At 37.0% G+C, this 24,607-nt stretch overlaps 2 protein-coding genes across 2 annotated transcripts in view; both read right to left on the bottom strand.

Moving 5' to 3' along the window:
- The window catches only part of LOC116300627 (E3 ubiquitin-protein ligase rnf213-alpha), a 66,848-nt gene extending 58,287 nt beyond the window's left edge, over positions 1–8,561 (bottom strand). Inside the window, exons 1-4 of the mRNA XM_089024035.1 lie at positions 8,268–8,561; positions 6,282–7,504; positions 1,439–1,656; positions 162–449 (exon numbers count right to left, since the gene is read on the bottom strand). Of these exons, the coding sequence (XP_088880161.1) occupies positions 162–449; positions 1,439–1,656; positions 6,282–7,504; positions 8,268–8,484 (1,946 nt within the window). The 5' untranslated portion in view covers positions 8,485–8,561. The remainder of the gene's footprint in view (positions 1–161; positions 450–1,438; positions 1,657–6,281; positions 7,505–8,267) is intronic.
- A 1,611-nt stretch (positions 8,562–10,172) lies between these two features.
- On the bottom strand, positions 10,173–14,268 carry LOC116287613 (tyrosine-protein kinase receptor torso-like). The gene is given in 11 exon segments (XM_089024034.1): positions 10,173–10,430; positions 10,535–10,631; positions 10,931–10,971; positions 11,090–11,264; positions 11,267–11,303; positions 11,675–11,818; positions 12,123–12,194; positions 12,281–12,465; positions 12,851–12,972; positions 13,214–13,360; positions 14,147–14,268. Coding segments are annotated over 11 exon segments (1,353 nt in total). The 3' UTR covers positions 10,173–10,219.
- Between the last annotated feature and the right edge of the window lie 10,339 nt (positions 14,269–24,607).

Here is a 24,607-nt window from a genome sequence, read left to right as displayed (position 1 = left end):
GTGCTTACACTCATACCAAACACCTCTCATGATTGTTATATAAATCTCACATCTATATGGGAATATACATAAACTATCAGTATATTTGTGCTATATATTTGATCAGCCCAATTTGATAAATCTTACAAATTATATTCATCACAATCATAATACATACTCACCCAATTACAGTAAAGTCGTTTGCACAATTATATTTCCAGCCTCCAAGTTCCTCTAAACCCACTTTAATAGAGATCTTTTGCTTTTTAGGGTTGAAGTGAAAGTCAGGTGACAATAAGGCATGGAATATGACAGTGACACAGTCTTGTGCTGTTACATCAGGTGGAGGTGGTGCATTCACTGTGCACTGTATATCCCTTAACTGTTCTCTAGAATTCTCGTGTTCAACTGGTTGGTTCTCTTGCTTACCATGTGTAGAGTTATTTTTCTCATGTTGTGTTGTCATTGTCCTAAAATTAATGAAATCCTCCAGCATTACTCAAAAACATGACACTTTTAAATGAAAATAAAATCATTCTCAGAATTATAAATTAAGCACAACTAATAGCTAGCCATTGACCTCTACAAAATTTCCAAAATATCCATGGAAGTGGCATTTCCAACTCAATATAATATTGGTTCACATGAGCAAAACAAATGCAAGCTCAAGTGGCATGGTGTTCATTCACAGATAAAAAAATATGTATAATGTGAATAAAACAAAATTAGCTGTTCTTAGCTGAAATTGAAGACAATTTAAGGCTGGCATGCATTGGAATACTGTAACATGACCATGTTTAGTCATCTCGAGTATGCAAGTAATGGAAGTGTGAGAAAATTGGAAGTTTTTCATTGTTTGACTTTCAATTTCACTTTGTAGTGCCTGAGATTTAGTGAATGATATCATTAAAAAATATAATTTTACATTTCCTATATATTTTAATGCATTGCACTTTGGGCAGGGGTGGTAAAAGGTAAAGGTAAAGGTAATTTATTTTACTTCGATAATGCAGGGAGTGGTTGCCCAAATCTCCCGAGCCAAGGGCTCGTTTAATTTAATGAGCTCGAAGGTGCGCCCTCTACCCCCTCTTACTAACAGTGCTCCTTTTTACAGGTATTTAAAGCTAATTAAAGCTACACAGAACAGAGAGAAGTCGAAACAGACGTAGAGCTCCTGAGGATCGAACTATGGACCTCTAGCTCTGAAGGCTGCGCACTAACCAATTGAGCTACACCTGCTCCTCCTGGTGTTAACCAGAGGAAAAGCTTGCCTTGATGTTTTAAATGTGGGAAATTATCTCAGAATGAACTGATAATCCATATTTTACACATAAAAGCAGGTCTAATATTTTATCTTTAATTTCATAAGAGCTTTTCGTCCAATTACCCCAAAAAGCAAAGCATTATGGGAAATGTGAATATAGTGAAAAGCATTACAAGCATTCACTTTAATTCATACATTTGTGCCTTAGCATCAATACTGGTGCTTGCTTGTGGTTCTTCCTCCTTTTGGGGTTCCTTTTTAGAAGTTTTTTTGCCCTTCTTCTTATTTTTCCTTTTTTTCTTTTTCTCTTTAATCACTTCCTTATCATAGGGTACAGGTCCACTTTTTTGTTCTGATGGTTTATTGGTTTCTTCTTCAGACTCTGATTCTTGATCAGTATTAGAAGCAGAACCCTATAAAATAAAAATAAGAAATGAAATGAAATTTAAAACCATGATTACTTTTTCAGGTGTTGTCCTCTTTGGGGAACAAGCTCTGCCCATATTTAGAGGAAAAAATTGATTGTTAATTATAATTAATAAAAAATTAATAAATGAAGTTTGCTATGTCCAACTTATTTGAAAATCTGAATTCCAGTGACTGCATTTCTATCCTGGGGGGGGGGGGGGGGGGGGGTACTACCACCCCAACTTGGGTAGGGGTGTGCCGCCAGGACCTCAAAACCCTGACCCTATCCCAGACCTAAAATTTTGATTTTACATACCCTTCCCCAGACTAAAACTAAGAATTGTACACCCTATCCCAGACTAAAAGACGGAAAATACGGTTTTACAATCGATTGCAATCAATATTTACTAACATTTTTAATGTTTTTGTGTCGGCAGAAAGCGTAGCCTATTCGCCACACAAAAATGACCAAATCGTTGACCCTATCCCAGACTAAAATTATACCCTATCCCAGACAAAATGTCCAAAAATGATACCCTAACCCAGACCCAAAAGCCGAAAAACCATACCCTATAGGGCGGCACAATACAATACAATACAATACAATTTTATTTGGCACCTTATACTAATAGTACATGAGTGTTTGATTCCAAATATATTATAGGTATATATATATACTATGTATTAAGTAATTTTCTTAATTCATTTTCACGTATCAGCATACATTGATGAATGTATGCTGATATGGCTCTTTGTAGAGACGCTGATTTTGAATTGATTAAGAACATAAAACGACTGTCAGCGCTCATATTGTTGAAATTAATGCTGGTGTTTTTTTCTATGAACTCTCTTAAGTCATTTCTATGAGAGTCATATAGTGGACACCAAACTAGAAAGTGTTTTTCGTTTTCTACTCCCGACTTACACACTGGGCAAATCCTTTCATCGTAAATGAGATAAGGCCTCTTATACCTCCCCGTTTCTACTTCAAGCTTATGGTTACTAATTCTTAATTTTGTAAGCGCCACTCTGTGCTTAATATTGGTGACTTGACTTAAATATTCTTCAAAGTTATAATCCGTTTTGAACTGACGAAAGACTCTGAGTTTATTTTTATGTCTGTCGTCTTTCCTTTCATCATTGTGGAGATTACTCCATAAAATTTGCCTCTCAATGTCATATATTCTTTGGGTTATTATTTTTCCATATTCATACCATCTTGGAGAAAGTTCATTTTGTTTCATCCAAATTATCCCCAATCCGAGTTGTTCTAAAGTAGTTTTAATTTTTATGCTCCAAAAGGCTTTTTTAGTTTCATTTTTAATATCTTGGTAGACTTCGGCTGAAAGTTTTTTTGGGTGTAGTTCCGACTTTATAATTTTATGCCAGAATTTAAAGCTTTTACTGCATGCTTTGCATTTTAGCGGAAACCTTCCTAACTCAGCTCTGCATGCAAGGTTACTAGCATTCTTTGTCACCTTGAGGAGCATTTTGCAAAATTTCAAATGAACAAGTTCCATGGGCTCTTGGTCTTTGGTGCTTAATGTTTCGATACCCCATATCTCACTTGCGTATAGAAGTATTGGTGTAACAAGCGAGTCAAACAGTTTTATAGTTAATTTGATATTGGATGTGAAAAATTCACCCATTTGTTTTTTCATCTGAAATAGTGCCTTTAATACAGCTTTTTTTAATTCTTGTTTTGCAAACTTAAAGTTTCCAAAGGTTGTAAAATTTAATCCTAAATATTTATATGATTTAACGTTTTCTAGTTTAGATTTGTTCAAATAGAATTGGAAGTTATTCATTGTCTTCCCTGTATTATTGAAAACCATCACTTTTGTCTTTGTTATATTAACTGTTAAGCCTGATTGTTCACAAAATGCCTCTAGCTTGTCGAGATATTTCTGAAGCCCTTTAGCAGATTTAGAGAACAGAACCAGGTCATCTGCATATAAAAGAGTACTAATCGGTTTGCCATTCAACATTACATCATTGTTGTTACACGAATTTAATGAGTCAGGCAGATCGTGAAGATATAAATTAAATAACGTAGGGCTCAGCATACAGCCTTGTTTAACACCCATATAACAGGAAAATGTCGGAGAAATGTGTCCATTTACTTTGATTGCTGATTGATCAGTGGAGTACATCGATTGTATCACTCTTAGAAAATTTCCATTTATACCAACATTTTCAAGTTTTGCCATTAATTTTTTCCTTGGGATGCAGTCAAACGCTTTTTGAAAATCTACAAAGCAGGAAAAAAGGAAATTATTTTTCTTCCGTGGCTTACTTTTAACATATTTATCGATTACGGATTTCAGAATAAAAATACTATCTGTTGTTCCGTGCTTTTTTCTAAACCCACCCTGTTCCTGTTTAATTATATTATTCGTAGTTAGGTAATCATAGAGCCGTTTGTTAAGTATTGCCGTAAAAACTTTGCCAATTGCAGAAAGGAGTGTTATTCCACGGTAATTTTCAGCTTTCGTTGGATCGTCCTTTTTATGCAATGGAACAATATATCCTAGATTCCATGAAGAGGGAAACTTTCCGTTGTCTAGGATTTTATTGAAAATTACCGTTAGGTGTCCTTTTAGTGCTTCCTTTCCCGTTATCAATAGCTCATTTGGAATATTATCAGGGCCGGGAGCTTTATGTTTCTTTAGGTTACTTAGAACTTCATATACTTCTTGATCTGTAATGGAAAAATCTAATTCCCCTTGACTTTGCGACTGTTCTAAGGTCTCCGTAGTATTTACTGCAGATGTCTGGGAGCTATTAAGCGTCTTGAAGTGATTAAATAAGTCCTTTTCGTTTGCTCGACAGGAGTTTGCATTTTTTGCTTTGCCTACATTAAAAAGTTGTTTCAAAGACTTCCAGGTGGATTTCGAATCTTTGAGGTCAAGGTTCATTAATTTTGAATTGAAATATTTGTTTTTCTTACGTCTACACATGCTTCGAAAGGACCTTTTATGGGTATGTAGATTCCTACGAAGTTGTTCATTATTTGGATTCCTACAAATTTGTTTTCCAAGAGATCGAAGATTTTTCTTTTCGTTTTCACATTCTGAATCAAACCACTTTTGTGAATCTGTATTTTCTTTAAATGCTTTAGTTTGTTTAGTTAGGGAACAAAGACCTGCTTCTGTTCCTATGCTTGTTAGGGTTTCAGTAAATGCCTTAACCATTGAGTCTACATTATCTGCGTTTTCTATTGATTCGCGTAGCGTTGCTTGCATTTCTGTAGTGCTTAAAATGTTTTGTAATTTATCGATATTTCCAGTATGCCACTTTAAGCTAGAAACATACCCATATAACAAATATAGGGGAGTACCCCCCCCCCCCCCCCCCCCCGGGATTTCTATGTTCTATTTTATATAGAAAAGTACTTTTGATGTCATATTTAAGCAATAGAAAACTTTTTCCGTGTCTACATAGCCTGATAGCAACACGAGGGGAGGTTGGGAGAATTCGAGACAGTTATGCAAACCCGAGACGTAGTCGAGGGTTTGCATAACTGTCGAGAATTCTCCCAACCCCCCGAGTGTTGCTATCAGGCTATGTAAACACAGAGAAAAAAGTTTTCTATTGCTTTTATAAAATAAATACTAAGGGAAAACATTACCACTTGCAAGAAAATAAATCTTTATTTGAATTTGATTCTCATATCAAAATACAAATTCTCCATACATTACGAACTTCGATCGTTAGCCAATCAAATTTCGTGTAATAAACGCCAAGGAGGCAAATGTGAAGCGAGAAAGAATCGCTAGCTATATATTTTAAACATTTATCATTCTAAAACTTTAAAACAAATACAAAGAAATATCCAAAGATTGAATAGAAATCTTAATAAAAGATTTCAGAATTGATTGTCTTTATGAAAGTGATCAAAAGTGGATAACAAGTGTCACTGTGAATGGAATTCTCGGTTGAAAGAAACGTGGTTTTGCTCAATTTGACAGCCAGAAAACATGGCAGCGAAGTTGATTGTTTCGTCTTGCCTTGAGAAGATATTTTGTGGAGCTGAAGAGCTATCGCTGGAAAAAGTTTGAAGCTGCTGACTGTTTCCTTGAAATACTTGTATTCTTTATCGGGCGGTGCATTTAAATCATGAGAAAGCACGTCGCTGAACAACCGCAGCTGTCCTGACGAAGGACGTGTGTTGTAGCTCCTGAGGGAATTCTCTTTGCGGTGACCAACGAGAGATTTTTATGATATTACGATCAGAAAGACCTGCATGAGACCATAGGGTTATGCCTGTGGCCCTGACACAAGTCAAAATTTGGAACTTTGTCTTCAAAATGCATTTTTGGGGGCGTTTTTTTCCTCGAAAGAAACTGTAAATTTTAAATTTTTGAACTTATACCGGGAAAACACGAAAGTTGTGACGTCACAACTGTGTTTACATATTCTCATGCAAACATGGCTATCAACCAATCACAGCGTGCGTACTATTTAATTTATTTTATAAAATCTATTATTTTATACTTTCACTGATAAAACATAGTTTTTTCAGGCAATCATGCACATGTTCATGAAAATGTATATATAAATATAAATAATATTAATAAATAGTGATGACTAGAAATGCATTCTGATAAAGAGAGAAATTTGGACTTACAGATTTATTGTCATCTCCTTTAGCTTGAACAGGTAATTTTGAATCATTTTCTCTCTCAGCACCTCCTTTATCTGCATTCTTCTCTGGATCGAGATCCATCGATTTTTCGTTGGCTTTTGATATGGCTTCACCATTATCTTTGTTCACATATGTTTGTTCTTTAGCTTGTGAATGTTTTTTTTCCAGTTGGTTGTTGTCAGGAGTTAGATTAGAATCTTCAGTAGCACTAGAACTGCATGGCATACTTTCATTTGTTTTTCCAAAGACACAAGCTGTTCCAAGGATAGTCACACTTCCCTTCGAAGATTTTCCATTGACTCCATTTGTCCTTTGGTCACTACTTTGATGCTGTTGGTTGTTCATTGGCTCAAGGCTACCCTGGTTTTTAGGCTTACTTGCTTGCTTCTGTTTATTATTCAATGACACTCGTAGTCTAGTGTTATAAGGTGGAGTTTCAAATGCCTCCTTTGCATTGTTACTTTGTTCAGAGGTGTGTGTCTTATCGACTTTAGACTTCTCACTCTTCCTAACACCATGATCAATCGATTTAGACAAAATTGTGTCTACATTAGACTCTAGACTGGAATTAGTATGAACTTCATTAAGTAATGCCTCACAGCAGGTAGATGTATCTGATGCTGTTTGCAAACCTTGATCAGAGGTACTTGGACATGACACACCTTCACTACCAGTATTCTGTTTCACATCTGCAGACACTTGCTTTGATTTTGTTCCATCACTCTCTACTGTTGATGCATGGTGATTACTGTGCATGTTGTCATCAATGACAGACATGTGGGCCCTGACAACTGTAGACGTCTCACTCATCTCCCTACCACCATGATCTGATTTATGCAAAATGGTTTTGTCTACACTTGACTCTACACTGGAATCAGTATGAACTTGACTAAGCAATGGCACGTGGCAGCTTGATGTATCTGAAGTTGTTTGCAAACCTTTATTAGAGCTGATACTTGGACATGACATATCTTCACTACTACCAGCATTTTGCTGTTTCACAACATCAGGCACTTGTTTTCCTTTTGTTGCATTGCTCTCTTTTGTTGATGTATACTGAATACCATGCACGTTGTCATTAATATCATGTTGGGAATCAATGTTGAGTCTGACTGCAGGTTTTTCATCATTTACTGGTGTCTTTCTTTCATCTTTATTTTCCACTGTGTTTTGATGTCCAGGGGAGTTTTTGATTATTGATGAAGCTGATTAAAAATTATAATATTAATCAATTTCTATTTGAAGCTCAAGGGACTGTTCATTATTCATTGGGGAAGGGGGCATTGATGAAAAAATAGGGAAAAAACATATTTAAAAAATAATAAATTTAATCTTTAAAGAGGAAGCCTAGATCACAAAGGTGGTTTTCACTATTTTTCCTAAAATGCCAACCCCATTAGTATATGTCCAATTTTATTCTACATCAACTAAGCTAAATCTTTTCATTCGCAAATTATTTGATATGAGTTTTTAAAATACTTTGTGTATTTATTACACAGTTTCCTTTAAAATCATATTAAAATATTGGATGACTGGAGTAATGGGAAAAAAGAATGATAACATGACTAAGAAATTCAACAAATACAATAGATTTTTCTTGTCCCCTCTGAACCTCATCATCCCCCATCTCCCTTTCTATCCCAACACCCACCCACCACCCCCTCTACCAAGCTATTCCAAAGAAAACGAAAGTTAAAGTTTTGTGTCTCGTCTCAACATTTCCTCGTCATTCAAGCAATTTTATTCGGTAAATCTTGCGCATTTGAAGAGTGAAAATAGAGGAAGAGCAAACAATTGTTAACTGATTTGGATTTATAAACTTCGACATAAATATATTCATTATTTTAGGCATAATCTACTAAGATTTCTCGAATACTTTGATTTCAAACTTCGCATAAGCTAAGTTTTAGACACGCCAAATCTATAATTTAACAAGCTTTATCAGTACATATATTATCTTTGTGATACCTTCCAAACTTTTCTCTTCTCTTGGTCCCGTAGTTGTTTCATCATTTGCTGTTGAAATTGTGGTTTCATCTTTCGTTATGTTGATGGCTGATATTTGTCGCAGCCCGGAAGATCCGCAGTAAGGACATATTTTAGGCAGGTCTTCGGCTTTCTCTACGCCAGCAAACAGCCTTTTAAGAAGATCTGCTTTTGTACAATCAGGATTTATACATTCCATCTTCTAGATAAGGTTCATTTGGTCGTAAAATCGGGGAGAAAAAGGTGCTGTAAGAGCGAAATCACTCCCCGACATTATTGCTATCACTGTAATATATATATAACGAGTGTGGGCGCGGGAAATTCCAGGAACTCGGAACCGGAAGTTATCTTGCAAAAAGCTAAAAATTAACCAAAAACACTAATTCTTAGCAAATATTGTAGAAAAAAACTAAATATGATTGAATCCTTAGGAATGTCTTGCTTTTCGACTACAAAAAAGGAGGCAAACGTACTTCAAACATTATTTTTCAGGAAGAGTCCCGTGATGATGTATGGGATCCCTGTGGTATATTCTTCAATTCAATGATCAAATTATCAGAATTTCGTAGAATTCATGCTCCCGATGCTTCCGAATTCAAGCCTCATTTTCAAGGTTTTTCTTACGTCATATCCCGACGTGTGGCGATATGAGTTTAGAAAATCCTTGAAATAAGGCTTTTTTGTACAAAATAACAATTAGAATAGACACAAGAAGTTCCATACAAGTCTATTCAACGGTTTTATTACAAATAAAGAATGATTCATAAATATCGAATTTTCGCAGTACACTTTTGTACGGACAAAAACCGAGATTGGGCTGCCTATGAGTACTCTAACAGATACTCTGTAGTCGTATGTGGGACAAGATTTTAATTTCACCGAGAAAATTGATGCAACGGTGAGTACTGGAGCCGGGCCGTAGCACAGGGACGGATACAGGATTTTAAAAAGGGGGGTTGGATAATTTTTAAAAAGTTCTTTTGAGCCTTCTTTTTACAGTACAAAGGTAAAAAAATGATTAAATTATAACATGTAGTGTACTGCATACTTGTGAATGCAGCTAAATTTTGACTCTTGACATGTTTTGTAATTAGATGCAATCATATTCTTCTATTTTCCTAAAAATATTCACTTTTACTTTAAAAAGGGGGTGGAAATCCACCCAATCCACCCCCCCCCCCCTGTATCAGCCCCTGTAGCAAGAGGTAGAGCTAGGGGATCGCCCCCCCACAATAATTTTTCAACTGCTATGGATAATATCAAAATGTCATGTATAGCACGGGGCATCAGAATCTGGTCAAAAAAGAGAGAATCCAAACAAATTAATTTGCAATCCAAAATCCTGTGGGCAAACGAACCAAAAATGTGCATGGTGCAAATGAACGTTTGGCTTTCAATATCTATGGGCGTGGCTTTAGAGCCCCCTCCCCCCCCCCCCCCCCCTCCGCAATATTTTTGACCTCGCTACGGCCCTTGCTACGGCCCTGTACACGACTGCTGCAGCAAGTGCTGCAGACAGAAACTCCCCAAGGATGCTAGTACTCCGAAAAGGGGAAAAATGATCGGATGATGATGGATCTTCCGACAGACTTCTTTTGCTGTTAGTCAAAGTTTCCCTCTCTTTTGCGCACACAACCTGCTCTTCCCAACAGATCTCTTTACCCAGTACAACACATATCCGCTAACCAATTCATCCGTGCATGCAACACTCAACCTACGTACATTTCCGTCAATTTTATTAAGACTGGATTTTCAGTTGAACTTGGCATTCCATGCATATCTCATGACGTTAGATTTTGTATGAATAGCCAAAATGTACGTATCAGTATCATAAAGCCTGGCATTATCCGACTACAAGTAGCGACGATAATTACTGATGTATATAGTAACTGAATAATGTCTAAAGCAAGCTTCACTGCAGTCCCTGCGGATTATTATAAATGTAATGAACATGCCGAGCCGTCTTCATCGTCACCAGCGCTGTTAAAAGAAGGTACCAGATAATAGTCTTTGTTATGGTCCAGATTGCTGAAGTCTACGTATGGACTATCTTCCTGTAGAAGCTCTTCAAATCGTTGACGAAGTTCAGTAAACTTTGGACGCTTGCTCGGGTTTTCCTGCCAACATTGCATCATGGTTTTGTACCTGTAAATCAAGTTAAAAAATCATGAGAAAAAAGAAGAGAAAAGACGGAAAAGGCAGAGAAGGAAAGAGAAGAAAAGAGAAAGGTAAAACAAAGCAGAGCTCACATTTCATCAGAACACATGTCAGGCTTTTCCATTCTGTAGCCACGGCGTACCTCTCGATACAGCTCACGTGTAGACATAGAAGGGTACGGAGCACCTCCTACAACACAAAATTAAATAATAATGGCGCCTGTAATACTACAGGCAGAACAAAACATAAAACCAAGGTTAATATAGTAGTCACAGCAGAAATTTTGGTTTGAATAACAAAAGACACCGGTGTCCATGTTCATTGGAGAGAAGTTGATTAATAATGTTTCTTTGATTATATTTCTTCATTTCTTTAAGTTGTGTCACCAATTAGTGTATTATTACGCTAAAGTATACTGACACTTTAACAAAATTAATTATTATTTTATTATTATTTTATTTATTTTTAAAATACCCGAAACAGCATACCTAAAGTTGATATCTCCCATAACACCACTCCGTAGGACCAACTAAGGTAAAGAAAAGTGGAAAAATTAACAACAAATATTGAATTTTTTACATCCTTCATAAAACTAAAACAATGTACTTAAAAATTAATGTTACTTGGTAACTTCTGGTCAAACTTACACGTCACTCTCAGTAGTAAAAACCTGGTCGTATAGCGCTTCTGGTGACATCCATTTGATTGGTAGTTTCCGCTGTACTCGAGCATTGTAGGCGCTCTCCTCGTAAAGGTCACGTGTCAGTCCAAAATCTGACACTTTGACTTCTTTGTTGTCAGCCACTAGAATATTACGAGCGGAAGATCACGATGAACGAATCCTTTGCTTGATAGATATTCCTGAAATGAAAATATTGCTTGGTGCAGATCATAATTTTGGGAGTTCTTTGTTGAATGTACCTTAAAATTTCATTCTCGCGGGATTCCTGTGTTTTTTATTTTAGGCTTCTACCAAATGCCAGGTTTCTAAGCTTAATTCAAGATGGTGAACAATGTCAATGTTTCTTCGCTGTAATATCTGCAAGTTTTGATTCATATTTTCGACGATTTAAATCGTTAAATGGCGGGGGAAATAACCAAAAAGGAATCTATATTCACTTTCAAGTAAGGTAAGCTTACCAAATATAAATATTGATGGCAACGCGAACGACAATTTTATTTGAGGGGAAGGGTGTCGATGTTCTTAATAACCGATTATTACATGATCTTACCATTCCTGCTGCTATTTGAAAGGAAAACGATAAGACATCTTTTGGAGTCAAAACATCATCTATCGCCAGCTTTTTCTCTTGTTCTGTTGCTGGAGATAAAATGTCAGCTTCCTGGAGCGACGCCAGGCTGTTTGTGTATTGAGGCTAGAAGTCGATAAATGAAGTCAGAGACCTTTTGTTATTTAATTTGGTTGGGTAATTGTGCAGTGCCCCTCTAGATACCGACCAACCATGCTAAAATGAAGCTTATCTATCTATCTATTTATTTATCTATCTGCTTAGAGAGCCTTGGTTGGTTGGGTTGTGGGTAATTGGTTGACTCGGTATTTATGTATATGGTTGGTTGCATGTTTTGGTTGGTGGTGGAGGATTTGTTGTATGGATTGTGAGTTGGTTATAATGATGTCTAGCCAAGAACGAAGCACACAATATTTCTTTACCTACTTACCTCTTGCTGAGATAAAAGACTCTTTGTGTGCAAGTACGCAGGGGCTGTTTCTTTACCTTCAAAACCGCTGATCTGCAACATAACGTTCAAATCTATTATCGACTTCATATCACAGCAACGCGGTGATGTCTACCATGTCTCACAGTTATATATTGTACCTTATGTCTGTTCGTCCTCAAGTATTTCAGTAAATCTCCCTTTGGTAAGAACTCAACTACGAGAAAGTTTGGCTCACTCGTGGTACAACAGCCCAGAAAGTTGACGATATTTTGATAGCAACCTAGTTTCTTCATTAGATCGATTTCCTTTAGGAATTCTTGCTTTTCATTTAAATCTGCTGTATCTAATTGGAAAAGAAAACAAGTTTTTTAATTTAAACAGATAAATGGATATCACTCCACATTTTGGGAAACCAAGATTCGCTTAACACTTTGTATTGAAACTTCGAGTGTATTGCTAAGTCTTTTGCTGCAAATTCTCTCCTTGTCCTCGTCTAAAATTATACACCATAACATAAAGATTTTGTTATTCATAACTTTGTTATTTGACCAGAAATGTTTATGAAATATGCGGAAGAAATTTGGAACAAAGTTAGGTGTCTGATAGTCCTCTTTCTAATTCAATGCAATCAATTTGTTTTTTTGTTTTTGTTTTTTATGATTACAGACTCATTTAGACAGCCTAAGCTTTGTTTATAAGTCAGCCATTTACAGATACCATTATTAAACATTGTTTTTGGTCAAGCTGCACATTCTTTACATCACAGTTGACTTTTGCGATATTTATTTGCTCTTTAATTAGGCTAAACCTGTAAACCTGAGATTTTAGTCCCAGAGTCACGACGCTATTACTGAATGGAAAAAGATACTAAAGGTTTTTCATTCTCTTTTTCTTCTTGTTTTGTCGCTCAATGCAAAGATTGGTACTTAACGTCAGCCATTTTGTATTTTCCCGCCATTAATCATCACCACACAAAACGTGCCAGGGAAGCACGTTTACCACTTACCGTGTAATGTCTTTGCTGCTACTATCTGTTCAGTTGCATTGCTTTTCTTAGATTTTACAGTCGTCCCTTTTAGTTTTGCCAGTACCTTTTGTCTTCTGTTACTGGTGGTATCTTTAGGATAGCCCTGTATGCTTTACCAAAAGCTCCTTGGCCAAGCTCTTCCAAAAACGTTACTTGATCTGGGCTGACTTCCCATGAGTCGTTCATCTCAATGTCTAGTCTCAGATTATCTCTAATAAATTGATAATAGTCTTAATAAAGCTTTGCACTTGCTGGTTCATAATCTTTCCGAAGGGGCAACCAATAGACCTTATTCGTGGTGTGACAATGTTTTCCCAATGGAACGTGACAAACCTCTGGGGGAATGAAGAGCTATTGTTTTCCAACTCGTCGGGGTATCATCGTTATTCCCTTCGTATCCTTTGGGATACTCATGAATTTTTCGAAGAGTAAAAACAAAAGAAAATGCATCCTCTGGAGGTTCGTCACACTGAATTGGGAAAACATTGTCACACCACGAGTAAGGTCTATTTTGGGAGCACGGGTGGCGTAGCGCCTAAAGCACTCGCCTCTCACCATTGGGACCCCGCCCGACTCGATGTCATGTGTGACTAGAGTTTCTAGCTGCCGGTTCTCTTCTGTTTCTGGCTTCAAAGTTTTTCTCAGAGCACTCCGGTTTTTCCCCCTCCCTCCACACAAATCAACCTTCCAATTCAACTTATAAAACGAAGGCCACAGGTTTGTTAGCCACTGTCTATAAGTGCTCTAGACCCCTTGCAGCACTTTGAAAATGCAGCTCAATCTGGGAGACAAAACAATAGGTTCCAATTCTCAGGATATTGGAATTATTTTTGAGAATCTATAAACCCTCGTAAAACAAGAACGATATATTTATTTGGTTGATAAAACAAACGTAACTGAAACAAAAATCTAACTTTTAATTCGCCGGACATTGCCAGCCGGCAACAAACTCATAAAAACACATGCATAAAAAATAAGATAAGTTTTAATTACTAACCTGTACCTTCCTTTATCCGATGTCTTTGGAAGTCTTCTCTTTTTGAAACACATCACTGAAGAAGCTACTATTACAGCAAACAGAACACCGCATCCCAGTCCTATTCCAGCTTGCTCCGCCATCCCTTAGACTATAATGAAAACCATCAAGTTTGGACGTATTTTCTTCACCTGAACACTTATCGTTATTCCCTTGAGTATCATTTATTTATTTGCCAGTAAAGGCCCTGAAAAAAACTGTCCCAACATTTGACCCAACATTTGACACAACATTTGACACAACATTTGACACAACATTTGACACAACATTTAACCCAACATTTGACCCAACATGTAACCCAACATTTGACCCAACATTTGACCCAACATTTGACACAACATTTGACACAACATTTAACCCAACATTTGACACAACATGTAACCCAACATTTAACCCAACATTTGACCCAACATTTGACCTAACATTTGACCTAACATTTGACCCAACATTTGACCCAACATTTGACCCAACATTTGACCCAACATTTGACCCAACATTTGACCCAACATTTGACCCAACATTTGACCCAACATTTGACACAACATTTGACCCAACATGTAACCCAACATGTGACCCAACATTTAACCCAACATGTAACCCAACATTTAACCCGACATTTGACCCAACATTTGACCCAACATTTGACCCAACATTTGACCCAGCATTTGACCCAACATTTGACCCAATATTTAGCAACTTTCTAACATTTTTAGCGAACATTTTAACCTAACCATGGGGAAATGGTGTTGAGAAACGCATACCGTTATACAATGTTAGTCTTTGTGTACTGGACCGAGGATTACCAGTTGATCTTGTTGGAGGATACATGGACGGCCTAGGCGTGTTGGTTCCAGGCTGTATCGATGGTTTTTGTGTACTTGGATGAGTTGTTTGCCAAAGAGGCTGAGTGGTTGCTAATTTACCATTGGTTGACGTCATGGGTTTTGTTGGTCCACTTTAACCTTTAAGCATGAAATTGATTATTTAACAATTATTCGCCGAAGGTGAAGTGAATATCGGGGAATATTTAGCGAGACCTGAGTCGTCGAGCGGGGAGGTAAATATTCTCCGATATTCACTGAGACTGAGACAAATAATTATTTTAGTATAAATACACAGGTAATTCTTTCAAAAAAAGGATAAAAAGAAGATAAAAGACATTTTTTCCCGGTAACAGCAACAAAGCGGCTGGCCGCCATTTTGGATTATCGCTGGAGGTGATTATCGTGTGATAGTGTGAGTTTCTCGACCAATCAGCGCGCGAGATTTTCAATAATCACCTGTGTATTTTTACTAAAAAACATTAAGAATTTTATACTAACAAGCAAATGTCAATGTCGTGAATACGCCTTCCGTACGTATTTACCGTATACTCCCTCCAATATTCTTTAGTGCTACTCAGCTTGAAGTGGTCTTTTCTGCCCTCCGTTACGGCTGTAGGTCAGAGAGCACTTTAGTGCTTTTATTATCCTACGTCAATTCGCCATGCAAATCCCTCTTGTCACTGATGATAATCGCGATTTCATGCATCATTTCCGCAGTGATCAAACATCCTGCATGCTTCTATCATGAATACTACATGATGATATCCACTGCATGTAACTCCGTCCAAAACTGTGCCCTGAGTCAGTTCCCGGGGGGGGGGGGGGGGGGAGTACTTGATCCAGATCCAATTTCTGACGGGGAGGTTCCGCTGGTGCCTATAAACCCTGTTGTTCTATTAAATAAAATATTGACACCCTGTACAAAACATAGTAAACATAGAAAGTACACCCCTATTCAAGACAACTTACGGTAAATTGTATACCCTATTCAAGACGTGAAGCCAAAAACCATACCCTATTTGGCTGAACGTGCCCGTATAGTAAATATAAGGGAGTACCCCCCGGGAGTCAGTTTTACCAGCACAGCTGATGTTTCAAGGCATCGATAAAATTTAGGGCTTAGGTTAAAATAAGATTTAGGTTAAAAACTTACTGCCATCATCTGTAATATAAACTTCGTGTCTTGATATTGGCAAAAAAAGTACTTTAACTTGGGGGGATTGTAATTTTACAGCCATTAGACTAAGTACAGTAATCTCTGGACCTTCTACTAGACTATCATTTATGATCGTTACAAAAATTCCTTTATCTCTTTCGCCTGGGCCAAAAATTCCAGCTGATCTTTCTCTCTTGTCATTGTTTAGGAGGTAATCGTACCCAATAAGCATTACCGCTTGCATTAATCCTTGTAATAACAAATCAGATATGTCCATTGCTAGAGCTCAATCTTCAAAACCATGAGTTTGGTATCGACTCATAACTAACTATTGGTTCGCCGGTTTAATCAAAAGAAATGCGAGACAGTTCATTAAATGAAACGTCATATTTGGAAAATCCCTTTATTTGGATTTGTTAAGTCAGATGTAGATGGCAATAGAGGGACATTTCATTATACAGAAAGCCAGTTAAAAAAATTACCTTGGTGTTTTTCTTTGCGCAATTTCTGAGGGACATTTCACTATACAGAAAGCCAGTTAAAAATAATTACCTTGAATTTTTTCATTGCGCAATTTCTAGGGACATTTCACTATACAGAAAAGCCAGTTTAAAATAATTACATTGATCTTTTTTAGATTGCTATTTTATGTAGATGAAAGACATACAAAATGAACGCTATTTCTTTTTAGGAATATTAGATGTAAAATATTCGAAAATGACAATCTGTCCTCTGCACCGTGATAAGTATGGTGTTCGCTGGAGAAGCAATAAGATACGATGTGCAATACCAGACTCTGGGAGTTGCTGCTCACAAATCCTCGTCAGTTTAAAGGCCAGTGTGGAGTGACAAGTTCCATATCATCCTACGTTTATAATGTAACTAAGACTCTCCTTCCAGTAGGATCACGTGAGTACGGTCGATCACCGTTAATTTATGCGTATGTAATTCAAAATATTTGGCGGAAATCTAGATAAAAAATTAACTCATTCTTTCGCTTTCTTGATTAAGTGTTTCACACTGTTTTTGTTTATAAATTGTTTGTTTACTCGTCGTAGTTTTTGTTTTATCGCGCTCTCGTATCTGGTCCATCCATCAGTACTGAAGCTTATTCAACCATATTGTTCTCCTCCTACCAATTTATTGACTTATTGTTTATTTTCTTAAATCTTATTTTAGTGATTTTTAAGAGATGTAAAGCTTGCTTGACTGAACAGATGACTCACTTCGACTTCTCTGTATCCGAGACAACTTAGCCTAGTTCTGATCTGCCAGAAATCCAACCATCCGAAACAGAACAGGTAACTAAAATGCTTTTAAACTTTGCAATGTATATAGCTAACTCGATTAACTTTGTACATCGTCGACAAAAGCCAAAGGCCTAATCTTGAGACCGAAAGGGATCGCGGGATTTCTATTTTTGCGCGTGGCTTGAATTCTTATTCAACTAAAATAAACCTTAAAGTCGATCATGACATCCCCTATCGGCATGCCAGTGGCCTGTGACGCGCAAAAAAGGGATGAAAGTCAGTTACGCTATCTATTGTAAGAAAACTTTATACTTGTGTTTGCTTAATTACATACTTGTGTATGAGAATATATTTGGAATATATATTTGTACTGCGGTCGTAACGTATCAAATTGAGCTGATCCTCGCAGTATATGAAGCAACTTATCAGCAGCTGCAAATTGAAAGACTCAGAAAAAATTCAATGAGTAAACTGGAAATAACTGATCATGATACACTGAGCGTTTTTCCTCCTGACACGATGAGTACTGCATCATCTTTTTGTGAGCTTGCATTAAGGGACGGACAATTAGATAGTTAATGGTCGAGCAAGCACTTAAACCTCAAAAAAATTATCGTACAACCTCTGCTGCTAGGAGAAAAATATATAACTGTACGCCAAAAAAAAACGTGCAAGGGTTGAGCCAAAAAAATAAATATCATGCAAGCGAAATTCCTGCAAACCCCCCCCCCCCCTCAATATCTAATGGTCCATCCCTAGATAGGTTCTTGATAGCCTGTCAGCTACAGCGTATTGTAAAACCAATGCTTGATTGGAATGGAGTCACCGAGAGAACGCAGCGGCGATATGTCCAGAGAACGTGTGATATTATGACTTCTGTCCTGAATTCCAGCTCACCTCTGGCAAGCTCTACAGGCGTCCAATAATATGAGCAAAGCTTTCGGCCTTACTCACTTACCATCAGAAAAGGCATATTTAGATGCTTTGGCAGAAGCCTATAAAAGCGCCGATAGCTGGGATACACGCCGACAGGTATCTACCTTCTCGGACGTTGCCAGTTTTGACGTCAGTGGCCTCAGAATACATTCCAGGATTAACATGTTATCGATGGCTATGGCTAATCTTCATCGTCTTCAACATGGAAGAAGTACCCCAGGTCCTGTAAAAAGAACACCTCGCCTCCAAATTAGCCAAAACCAGCTCAGTTATATTGTCAGCCCCCATTTTGTGCAGGACTTGTCCTTCGGAGAAAAGCAGTTAAAATTTTCATCAGGGAAAACAATAATTGCCCCAAATATCATTCGTACGATCATACCTGAAAGGATCGAAGTATTGTTCCTGCCATCCAACATGGCTGCCGTCACGTGATGGTGCAAAGCCTCTAAAACAGTAACCAGAAAACATTGCAGATATTTAAAAAGAATCAGTACAGAGAAATGAACATGACAAGTAAGTGGAGTAAAGCCAGTATCTCAAACCAGAAAAGCACAGGTCGATCGACTTACGGTTCGTAAAGGGAACAGAATTTTTTTATTAAAAAGTATTACAAAGTGTATACGTTTTTGAATAAATTTAATAATTTTTGGGAAAAAACAACTAAGAAACAAAAATGAAAAAAACATATAATCTAGATATATACGGTGGGATTTGAAACGAAGTCATCCAAAAAAAAATTTTTTTAATCGATTCAGTTGTGCCATACCCCCGAGACATCCGCAGAGCTGAGGCGGCGTATGGACTTCGGACCTGACGGCGATTAAATCCTTCTGCCCTTGGGTGTACGAATTACGCAAGAAAATGTTCTAGCCAAAGCATCAGGGGAGAGACCAGCCGGCCCCCAGACCATATCGGCTAATCCCTTGCATCTCTGCCACGCACGGAATCGGTTGAAAATATAATGTTAAAAAGTCTAGTCTATTCGGTACTTTGTTTTCACGGCTATTGTTATGATAATTTCTTGATACCATAGTCCAATGGATAAAACTTGGGCATTTAAGGTTCTGAGTCAAGCCCGTCTTAGGAGGGTTATCACTTGGATGGGTGACTGAAATGTTATACTCCTCAAGCTTTTGCTTTTTTTTCTTTTTCTTTTTTTTTTTTCTTTCTCCGTCTCCTTTTTCTTTCTTTCCCATTTTCATAATAATAGAATGACTTATTTATCTTTTGCGAAACGAAAGGATTCGAAATGTTTTTGCGAAACGGTTTATTTTATTTTACGTACTTTGATACATAATGTTGCGAAAGTGATACCGAAAACAAGTCAAGCTCCCAGAAGTGTCTCATAAGCTTTTCGTAAACCAGTTTAGTAATTTGTAAAGGTTTATCCGCTCGATGAACTAAAGCTAAGCCTACAGTGTCAAGAGAATATTATCTTGACAGTGTTAAATAGCTATGTCTCCGTGTGACCGCCATCTTGAATCTTACGCGCGTCTTTCTTTCTGGCTGGCTTATTTTTTTATATTTTTACTACGGACGTCTATGATATATATGTAAATATTTTTTATTTTTTTCAACATTTCCTTTCTCCCTCATAAAGTTTTATGACGAAGAGAGGAAAATTTTAAAACTCTCGGCAAATAAGCCTCGGATCGAACTCAACTTCATACAGTCACTTACTAAGACACAGCAAAATACCAGAAGCAACCGGAAGCAACCATTCTCTTCTTTAGAGACCTGATTGGTTTCAAAGAAGATCATAAAACTATTTGATCGCTTCAGCTAGCTATCGCGCTATATTAACAAAATCAGTCGTCAAATGAATATTCAAAATGGGGAAAAACTATATTTATTGCATTTCCCTGGCATTTGGGATTGATTGATTCGTTTTAGAAAAGCCATAAAGAACAAAAACCCGGCTAGTCGGGTTTTTAAGCCTACTCTGTAACTACAAGTAGTTTCTCATTAGCGAAGATACTGGCTGTGGCCACACTTGGGCGTTTAACTATAGTTTAGCAGTAGTTTAGCTTAGTTAAATGACGTAATACAAACTATAGTTATACTCTTTCATATATGGTTAAACAACTTTGAGGTCACACATGTGAGGTTTAACCATAGTTACACCAAGAACGACTCACACTTCTGTGACTTATCAGTCAAAACACGAAAATGGCTGACAGAAGAATCTTGAGGATTATTCTCCTGTTATTCAAGCAAAAACGAAAAAGGACGAAATTTTTTATTATTTAAGGGTTATTCAGTCATCACGGCGATTTAGATTGCTTACTATTTCAGTTATCGCACCTTTACTAAGACGTAACCGATACTCGCAGAGTGTGGATCCTTCCAAGACCTCAGTTCTGGTTCAATTCTATGCTAAATGAGTGTGTGTATGAACATGATCCGTATTGGCAACAGCAATTTCGAATATCAAGAAGTCCAAAAAACCTATACCTTAAAGAAAAATGTGAAATTAAAGGAAAACACAGACTACCGTGTGCTACGTATACGTTTTGGAGGGACTGATTTAATTGTCCCTTTATTGGCGCGACATACTTATTCCACTTACACAAAATAACCGAACCTAATTGGTCATTTTTTTCTTAATAGAATCTATACCATGGGTTGTACCTTAGTTTAACTTGGTTTAAGTTCCATTGTTTTACCTTGACGACCAGCATAGCAACTAACAATAGTTAATTAAAGTGCTACTACGACGAAAATCGCTCAAACTTGGATTCAGCTGAAACTTCCTAAGAATACTCTTTGAAGGTCGAGTAATCACTGTATAAAGTGTTTTCTCGATATTCAGGACGAAAGTATGATATTTTTACGATTATTTTTTGGAGTCTGTGACGTCATACACTCAACATCAAACATTGCTACATATATTTCTTTGTATATAAATCCTTAATTTATTTTATTCCTATGAAGCCCAAAGGGTGGCTAATGTGCTTATTTCACGTTACTTGTGACTATAATTTATATTTTGGGGTGTTTGGGTATTTCTTTCTCCCTTTACTACTGATATTTTGATCATAAACTACAAAGAAATGTATGGAGCGATGTTCGATGTTGAGTGTATGACGTCACAGACTCCAAAAAATAATCGTAAAAATATCATACTTTCGTACTGAATATCGAGAAAACACTTCATACAGTGATTACTGGACCTTTAAAGAGTATTCTTAGGAAGTTTCAGCTGAATCCAAGTTTGAGCGATTTTCGTCGTAGTAGCACTTTAAACAGAAGAGAGGTCACATTGGTTTTGAAGTTAACAATTGTTAGAATTGGCTGAACTATAGTTAAACGCCCCAGTGTGGCCACAGCCACTGTCTTTTTAATTAACCTGAGCGTAGAACAAATTCACATATAGAAAACATTTCATTCGGTAAATAGTGAGGCTTTCGCACATTTGATAGTCAATAAGCAGCATTATGATAGTTTTAGAAAAAAAATCCTCCTAATATTTTTTTTACAATTAATTGTCAACCTATTTACAACTACGAGAAACTTTTAGACGTTCATTTGCTGAAATCAGCGGTACATCGATTGCTTGAGAGTTGATTTAGTTGATAAAGCAACTGCTTGATTGACAATGTTACCGGCAAAGTCTTTGTCAAAAGCACGATTTTAGCGTCGTGTTCACAATTAAAAATATAATCACGCTATAGAAAGATCGGACAATTAAATGCTAAAATCGAATGCAATAACTACGATTAATATTCATTCTTACAAGAGGCTTCACCTCTTTGAGTGTTTTTTGTGTCTTCCAATTGTGTGAAGTCAAAACGCGCCGTGAGGGATTTAAAAAACCCGAAGCCATGGTATGTTCGTTTATATTCAAGAAGCTGAGTTGCTGCATTGTTGCATTGGTAATCTGTAACTCACTATTCGTTTTCCGAATGGGAAATTCCTGTAAAATTTGCTCCTGGTCTGAATGGTCTCGCTGCTCCGACCAATGTGGCAATGCAGGAGTTCGATACCGCTATAAAAACAAGGTTGTGTGGTCGGGCATAGTGCTTGACTGTTCTTGCAGTATATCTGAGCAAAGTCCTTGTAACAGAGATGCTTGAAACAATGGAGGTACACCTGTTATAGGATATTGTCTGTGTCCATCTGGGTACACTGGGACATGCTGTGGTCAAAGTAAGTTGAACACTATCAAGAATATATAGATATTAAATAATAAATAAGCTAGCATTATCTTATTTCAAGGCGGTCTATAGGGTAACATTTATCGGGCGACTTTTGCTGATAAAGCCTTAATACCAGAACTTAGTCAACTTAATTAATGCTTTGCACTTTAGTTCAAACATGATATTTTTATATGAATGAAACAGGTTTTTTTCTCACGACAAAAGCATAAAAACATCTAGATATCGTGCTTCTGTTTCCGTTGACTTAAAACTCCATGCAAGTTTATAGAAAGTGAAGATGAAGATATTGAATCACGCGCAAGGAAAATATTTGACGACATTGATTTTGATTAATTGTTGTCTAATTTATTCAGATTTGAATGTTAATGTTTCATCTGTTCCTATGACGACAGCGACATCGATAGCAACATTAACAACTGTAATATCTGGCTTGCCATTGGCATCATTATCAAAAGAAGTAACAGCTGCAGAAAACCCAACAACGACAACTGTAGTAGCTATAACAACGTCGTTATCTTCGTTGTCAACTAAACCATTAATAGGAAGAACAACGTTAACAACAACAACAGCTGAAGGAATTACAGTCATTAGAGCAACTACGATAGCATCAACGACTACCATGACAGCAGTACCATCATTGCTGCTATCATCAACTCGAGCGACAACAATAGCAGCGGGAGATTCTGTGGTAGCTACGTTGTCATCGTTGTCAACCGCTATAACAGTGTCACAAACGTTAGCAGCAGCGGCACCAACTACGACAGCAGGAACAAACATAACACCTGCTACAATATCAGAATCATCATCATCATCATCCTCTTCAAATAAAACAGCAAAAGCTACAGCAAGGACAAGAATAACAACAATCGTAACATCATCAACAGGATCATTATTATCGTCGTTGTCAACTACTAAAGCAACAATAGCAGCAGAAGAAGCAACATCAGCACAAACAACAACAGGTGAAAACAATACAATTGAAATGTTTCACTGAACAACCTTGGAAATTATTAATTTAATGGCGGGTATTAGGGTTAAACTCTATTGCCTTCAAAACAATTGTTTCGAGTCGAGGCATAGGGTCAACGCGATAAACGTATGGAAACTGGCCCAATGCAACAATCGTTTGAAGACAATAGAGTGTAACTCTAATATATGTTAATAGAGCACTTGGCTCTTCCAACAACAACTTCGTTTTGACGCCTTGCTAAATGTCCAACGAAAGTTGGACGGAAAACGCCTGACGTCGAATTGTAGTTTGAAGTTTGTAGTACCTTAGAAGAACGTGTTGCAACTTATTCAGTCATTATGGTCTCATTCAGGTTTAGCAATTGCTTCAAGAGTTGGAATAGCAGTTGGAACTTCAGCTGTGCTAGCTGCATGTGCAGCCTGTGTAGTCTTGTATTTCAGACGTGCAAACAAATCACCAATAGTATCAAATTCGAATAGTGAAAGTAAATCCGTAAAGAGGTAAGTTATTCAATCATCAACGATTAAAATTACATCTAATACAAACTTAACCAAGAGACCGTGGTCTCTTGACTTAACTCACTAACAAATATAAGAAAAGGCAAATTCTAATATATAGTGCTGCAAAAACAGTGGTCTTGGTAGGGAAACGAGGGAGGGGTTGAGTGGTTGTCTGGTCCATTTTATGTATGTATGTTTGACAAGGAAATCACAAATATGTTTGAGAAATTTTAGACTGTGTTATTAGGATAAAGAACCGTTATAAAGGCTCATACTTTCATTACGTGGCAGCGTTCTTTAGGAAGCCGCCTTATAACTTAAAGACGCAAGAAATATCTTACTCAGTATTCAACTATTTACATGTAGAATCAATACTGAAAATATTCAGTTAGTAATTACCTACACTTTAATGGAGATCTTCTGGATTTGGCCGGAACTTTGTTTTCGCGCAATAATGTGCCCGCTTGCCCAGAACTCTCACGAGCTCTATCTTGGATTTTCACTGATATATCGAAATATTTGAACAAAATTATTGTTCTTGCATGGTTTTTGAATTTGATTGACTGGTTAACATTGAAAATTTAAGTCTATTTTAATTTTAAATCGCCGTAAAGAGACAATCTAGG

This window comes from Actinia tenebrosa, unplaced genomic scaffold, assembly GCF_029948245.1.
Source record: "Actinia tenebrosa isolate PJP-AT-01 unplaced genomic scaffold, QUT_ActTen_1.0 PGA_scaffold8__29_contigs__length_14323225, whole genome shotgun sequence".
In the NCBI taxonomy this organism is placed as follows: domain Eukaryota; kingdom Metazoa; phylum Cnidaria; class Anthozoa; order Actiniaria; family Actiniidae; genus Actinia; species Actinia tenebrosa.
Note: the sequence above shows the minus strand (reverse complement) of the source record. Positions and strands in the feature narration are given on the sequence as shown.